The sequence below is a fragment of the Chiloscyllium plagiosum genome, chromosome 1 (genome assembly GCF_004010195.1).
Source record: "Chiloscyllium plagiosum isolate BGI_BamShark_2017 chromosome 1, ASM401019v2, whole genome shotgun sequence".
In the NCBI taxonomy this organism is placed as follows: domain Eukaryota; kingdom Metazoa; phylum Chordata; class Chondrichthyes; order Orectolobiformes; family Hemiscylliidae; genus Chiloscyllium; species Chiloscyllium plagiosum.
In genome coordinates, this window is record NC_057710.1 from 55,491,890 (window position 1) to 55,498,880 (window position 6,991).

The 6,991-nt window shown below is 40.8% G+C and overlaps 1 protein-coding gene across 4 annotated transcripts in view; it reads right to left on the reverse strand.

The window, feature by feature from the left end:
- npr3 (natriuretic peptide receptor 3) overlaps positions 1–1,631 on the reverse strand; it is an 81,229-nt gene extending 79,598 nt beyond the window's left edge. For 3 of the 4 annotated variants that reach the window (XM_043686845.1, XM_043686782.1, XM_043686933.1), the window contains exon 1: positions 697–1,631. In XM_043686845.1, the coding sequence (XP_043542780.1) occupies positions 697–1,345 (649 nt within the window). In that variant the 5' untranslated portion in view covers positions 1,346–1,631. The remainder of the gene's footprint in view (positions 1–696) is intronic. The other variant, XM_043686924.1, reaches the window with a different exon arrangement.
- Positions 1,632–6,991: the final 5,360 nt, after the last annotated feature.

Sequence of the window (6,991 nt, forward strand, 5' to 3'; positions counted from 1 at the left end):
ACTTCCGTTGAATCTTTTCTGCCCACCTGAGGAGACGGGCGGGAGTTTGGCTTCACGTGTCATCCCAATAACAAATTAAATGTCTCACGCAGCTTCAATTGGATCAGGCAGTCACACATTATCTTATTTCTGCACCCACGCTCCTTTCTGGCATCCCAGGCATTCACTGCATTGAACCAACCAGTCAAAACTTCGCTGAATTTGTATGGCATCTATTTACTGTACTGATCTGGAGGCGCTGCGCTAATTCAGCCCAACTCATCCCAGCCTCCCCCTATAAACGCTCTACCTCAGAAAGGTTGGCCATCCGTGCTCCTTATCTGGCGGACTTTGTCGAAATTCTCGACTGATTTCCAGCCTTTTTTAGTAAGTTGGTCCCCCGTCTACCTGGGAAACTTCATACAAGCACCATATCCCTTCACCTAACCTGACCTTCTGTTTAGCTCCTTCAGTTTTCTACAGTGGAAACCGTAGGAACGGACTGACCCTATGTTACCTTTACACGCCTCTGTGCTGATCTGCGTGCGCTTTAAAGGATCAAGGGCGCGTTTTAGCCTATTTCCAGAAAGTACACTTTTACCCAAAGTCACCTTCTGGCCTGCAATGAAGGGACCGGTGGAAACAAAAATACACAGACAAGTTACAACCAAAGCAACGCACAGATTTTGCAAAAAGTTGTTCTTTAAAAGCACTCACTCCGGGCATGTTCCTGGACCTGCTGTACAATGTGGTCGAAATGGTCCTCTTCCTCATAGATTGTAAAAGTATGTATCTCATAGCCTTCCCCGACAAAGGCGACGTGGACCCCCTCTATGGTGAAGAAGCAGGTCCTCTCTTCAAAGTCTTCCGCGTACACTAGAGCTACCCTCTTCCACCTGTAGCGCCGGAACATGGCCAAGAACATCTCGCCCATCTTGGAGTAAGAAGGAGAGACCCGCGTCAGGTAGGCATACTCGGGCATTTTATGCACGAAGCCCGAGGCTAGAGGGCCGGCCGATACCATGGGGATGTTCCAGTGGGACGCCAGCCTGGCGACCGGGGCAGCCGCGTAGTCACAGACTGGCCCCATGATCACATCGGGTTTCTGCAGCATGCTGATGTCCACCAGGTGAAAGAGCGCCTTGTTGCCACACTCTGAGTCCAGGTAGCGCACGCTGAAGTTCAGCCGGCTCTCCGCCAGGCTCTGGATGGCGTAGTCGATGGCTGGCCTGATCTTGTTCATGGAGAACAGGTAAGTGCTCTCCACCGGCAGCAGCACCACCGCATCGATATCCAATGTGCTCCCTGACGCCAGCAACAGCAGTGTGCAGTACAGGCAGGCGAGACCTGCTGAAACAGCTCGCATCCTGACCGAGCAGGGGTCTGATTTTCTTATTGTTTCGGAAGGGGTGTTGGTGCAGGAGAGGGGATTGCTTTCTCAAGGGCCAGTTGGGGGGAAGAAAAGAAAGCAGCGAGAAAACAAAGTTACAGAGGAGGGGGGAAACTTTTTGCAAAAGTTACAGGAACTGGTTGTGGTCTGGTCTCTGAAGGAGACCATTAAATGTGCAGAGGCTGATTGCTTTGAATGGGGAAGCCTGTAAAGCTGCCGTTTAAATAGCGTGCTAGCCAAGACTGTACCACAGAGAGCCACGGGGAGGAGGGCTTGATCTTCCAATTGGTTCGTTACCAAGTCAGTCCCTTTGCATCTCTCCGCTCGCTATCTTTTCCAGCATCGTTTTTTTTTGGGTTCTGCCGTGGCCAATTGCAAGACCTTCTCGGGCGGATTAAAATAATTGCTGTTGTACTTTATCCCCCCCAAAGTTTGCATTCCTCCCAATGCAATTTTATTTTTTTTTATTTTGTTACTAAGCAATAAAAAGGATGATTCGTAAATGAAAACTTATTCGGTAAAGTTGCGAGGGATTAAAGCAGGGGCAGATTTCTGGTTCCGTGCAAACGAGCCGGGTCACTGTGAGCAACAGGGGGCTGCAGAGTCTCTGCAGACTGCACAGCGCACCATCTGTCGATGTGGGTGGCACAGGGTGTCAGTCAGTCACCACAGCTCGGTGCAAGCTTTCCCTCAGGCGACCTCCATTTCCTGGTTTCACATCCCAATTCCTGCAAACAGATGGAATGTGCTCTTTCACCAAGAGAGATCATGTATTCGCCTTTCAAAAGGGTTAATGAGTTTAAATCACGCCACCAGAAAATGTGGAAGAAATCCTGTGCTTATTTTGTATGTGTGTGTGTGTGTGTGTTACACACGTTAAGGGAGTCGTGCTGTCCAGGTTAAATTAAATGCACCAGGACTCTCAACTGCTAAGGACAGCGACACCTCCCCCCCCCCCCCCGGTTGTAGAAAGGTGATTTAAGATTAGAACAACTTGTGCAGTACACGGGAAACGCAAACTTTCGCAAACGGATACACTGTTTCCGTTATCCCATATTAAATACACCATGTGGAATTCTTGTAGGGAAACTAAATTGAAATCAGCTCCTTGGCACACGGTGTGAGATTTAAGAATTCCCCACTACGATGGTAACTGAGGCAGAAATTATGAGGGTGAGTTATTTCTGTATGGGATACTGTCAAGTGCGAGAGGACTAATTGAAGTCCCACAGAAATATACGGCGTTTACTTTGGTTCTGCGTCTTATGGTCTTTTGTTATTTTATAGGCTTCTGTGTCTTCCATCTTCAAGGCTAGAGGAAGGAGTGGGAAATTCACCCGCATTCACGATTAGATTGGACAGGTGCATGAAAGATAAGAGAATACACGGATATGGGATGTTGGTAGTGATAAACTTAGATAATGTTAACTGACTGGTGGGCTGATTCAAAGCGATCTGGTGGGAAACACGGAAACTTAGGGTGAGGAAAAAAGCTATAGACGCAATTCAATTAATGGCCAGAAACATAAAATATATGCACCAGGTTCTGAAGAAAAACTATAAAGATTAATGTTTTCTCCAAAAGTAAAATCATCTTTAAGAAAAGTTGTTTCAATTATTTGGGAACATTTTCCCCTTTTATTGTTACTGTCATAGACGTTTTACTGCGCAGGAGGTCTTTTGGCCCATCATGTTTACCCCAGTCATCAAACACCCATCACTTCTAATCCTAGTTTACAGCAATTTGCCCATCGACTTGAATGCTACATCATTTCAAGTATTTATTTAAATAGTTCTCCAATGTCTAGAGGGTTCCCGTCTTTACTATCCTTTTAGGTCGTGAGGTTCCAGTTACGCACAACTCCCCGAACATCTGTTTCCTCAAGACCTCCTCTAAACCTCCTGCTCCTTTACTTACAACTATGTCCCCTGGTTATTGACCCATCTACTAAGGACACAAGTTTCTCCTTAACTATACAGTCCATGCCCTTTGTAACTTTCTATGCATCATTCAGATTCCCACTCAGCCTTCTCTGCTCTAAGTAAAACAATCCCAACCTGTTTTGTCTCTCTTCATAGCTGAATCACTTCAGGCACCATCCTAGTAAATCTCTTGTGCACCATCTCCAAAGTGTAATCACATCCTTCCTTTTATGTGGTAACCAGAACTGTGCATAGTATTCAGTAGTGGCTTAGCTAACATCATATACAGCTCCATTATGACCTCATAATTTTTAAAAGTACATCTAATAATTAAAGTTTTTAAAGGAGTTTTTGTCCAATTTTACTTCAGTTAAATTCAACATATTTTGCAAATGGGAATGGCAATAAACTGACAGACCAAAATAAAACTCATTCCACATTCTTCTATATAGAGACCTAGCAAATAATCTATTCATTTGATTGTTGTGCTGCACAAAATATTGTAAATGCCCAAAGAAATTAAAACAGAAAATAATCTGCAAATATTCAGCAAGTCCAGATGCTGTCTGTGGAGAAAGTAATGTTTCCAGTCAATGATCTTTTATCAGAAATGCTGATCATGGATCTGAAGCTTTCACTGTGTTTCTCTCTTCACAGATGCTGCTTGATCTGCTGCATGTTTCCACTTGTTGTATTTTTAATTTCAGACAACCAGTGTCTCCAAGATTTTGAATTTTTAAAAAAATCACAGTGCTGTTTAATCCTAGGTTTATATACTGAGAGGTTTTGTTATATAGTTTGTCTAAAGTGACTGATGGCCCAGTCTGTGTATTGGGGCCTAACCCAATATTCACTGACAACTTTTATTTAACAGGAGGGAATCCAGCTGCCAGCATTGACTCAGCTTGACCCCTGCTGGCAACTCACACATTTCACTAAACAAATGTGGAGCTGATATATTAGACATTCCTAATATAGAGCCGGTGAACATAACTGGTCAAAATAGAGCTGTTGACAGGATCTGGTTAATAAACAGGATGTTGCAGAATTTACTTTCAGTCTGATATTAATCTATTTATTATAATCCAAACCTTGGGTTTCTTCCTCATAACTTTATATTTAAAAGCAAGTTTAAATCTCATTTGCATTTCAACTCACTTTTGGACAAAACTGCATGATTTTATGATTTATTTTTACAATGTGAACACAGTCCTCAAGACTTAAGAGGTAGTTTTTATTGTAGTAAGAGCAAGTCACAGAGTAGCAATAGAATGGAGTACAGCTGTTTAAAAAAAACTGGAGGTGGTGAGGTTCAATCCCACTGCGTTAAGTGGTATGATTGAATTTCATTAAGCTTGTCATTTGTGATCTAGCACCAAAACAAATTGTCATGAGGCATTCAGAGTTCTGGGGATAAGGTGAATGAAAGGCATGAAAGTGTTCAATAATCCATGATCGTATTGAATGGCAGGGAACGTCCAACAAACTGAATGGCCTGGTCACTGTGCTGCTGAATGGGGTGGAGATGAGTAATAAGTACCACCTCATTGCTCCATGTAAGGCAAAGAAATTGTAACTTTCGCTCTTTTTCTAATCACTACAAGTCTTGCCAACTTCGTTATTTTCTTAAACAATGGATTTTATATGGAGAAGAGAAATGAGTGATCAACGTATGCAGATACACAAGTCAGTCACTTGGCATTACAAGAGGTAAAAAACAAACAAGTTCCTTGATTTTATTTCCAGGGGCATAGAGTGGAAAAATAAAGAGGTTTTTACTAAAGGATTTTACTAAATTCACTACGATTCTATAAGCGGGCTTAAAGGGTTGGTGTTTTTTTTTCAGTGCATCTGAAAAGGTTAGGGAGTTATCGAGAAGAAAAATATTAATGTGTGCTTACAAACTTAAGACAATCACAAAATGAATTAAAGCTTAGAAAGTTTTCTCAATATGGAGTTTGGCTGTGATGGAGAATCCTCGACCATGAATCATCATAAAGCAGAAACCATAAATTCTTTAAATGTAATTAGGCAGTTGATTGAAATGCACAAATATTGAAGAGAAAAGGCACTGAACAGGAAAACAGAACTCAGCTAGGTTTGTAATTCTCATTCAATGGAACAAATAACCTGTTTCCATGGAATACGTGATATGATTCAATGATCACATTTCACAGCTAGAGGAAAATCTGTTAGTTGACAGAAAATTTGTCGTCTGTCATTATGATTTTATCTTTTGCTAGATCTATACAGTGTTTAAACGAAATCAACAGGGAATTTAAATACAATTGGTGATTTCAAGAAGCAACAATCCGTAGTTGCTATTGAAATTTCAGTACCTCTGAACATGAAATGTTAATTATTTAGACAGTATCAGCAACATTATGCTCATTTCCTAGATATTTATACTAATTATAACTAGATTTTAAAAGTGTCCTATTCATCTAAGGAGTCTCTAAATACTCTGTTATTTAACATTCACCTCACTGATACATTTTAGCTGATGTAAATATAACATTATAAAGAAACTAAATATGATCTCCTGAATAACTATTAGTCAGCGAGAAGTTTTCCAAAGTCTGTTTTATCTTATTAACTCTTATGATTACATGCCTGCCATGCTAGGGTTTTAGGTAAGGGAGTGGTTTGTATGTGCAGTACAGTATGCAGTGGAGAGAGTGCCTGGTAGCATAGTCCAGCTTGAGAATTTAGCTCATATTTTTATATATCATACAGCATCAGGCATATCTCTGTATTCCAACTACAACTTTAACAAGCCTCCAAAGCAGTTGTTCTAATTGACAGTACAGTTGGACACTCAGAGTGCCTTCACACTCCAGAAGTTTAGTCTCAACATACTGATACTGTACTATGCTTTTGGTGTACATCTGTTACCAAGGCTCAAAATGACACTGAAGCAAAGTTAAAGGGAAAAATCCTCCCTCATCCCAATTTCAGCAATCTAACAACCTACATATGTTGTACTTCAAGCTTTGTTATCAGCTTTAGATTGTACTTGCAGATTGAAGCATCAATACAAGGTAAATGACATGGCACCAGTATGAACACCTTCATATTTCCAATGCTTTTAGGTGCCTTTGGAAGTTGCCTGATTGGTTGGGCTTTATTTGATGAGATAATAAAGACTATTATTCTCAATGTATGGATATTAAGCATTTTGATGAAAGCAAATATGTCTCTTCTAATATGTAATATGTCAAGCTGTGAAGAGGCAATAAAAAATGAAGGAATCAAAATTTCCAAAAATAATATACTTTCTCTAAGAGCTGTTATCATGACAAACTAAATGAGAGCCTGTGTGCATGAATGTGTACCAATGAATTTACAGAATTGAAAGAAGGATTCCAGTTTTATGAGTCACTTTGTCAACAATAAAGTCCTGAATACTACTCAGCCAGAGAAACATGCTGCAGTGGTGGTTAAAGTAAGAAGCACTTCTATGCAAACAACCTGACTGCCCTCTATGGGAGACAGAAGCACACTGACTGTATACACAATTCCCTATCAACTGACAAACACACTTCATTTTTTGAATAATAATATTCGTGTCATGAATACGTATGATATGCCTATTCTAAAATGAGACTGTTAATATTGCAAAATTCCTCTAACCTATGAACCCAATAAAAGTTGACTTCAAATAAAAGTGCCTGTACAATATCCAGAAATACTGGACAT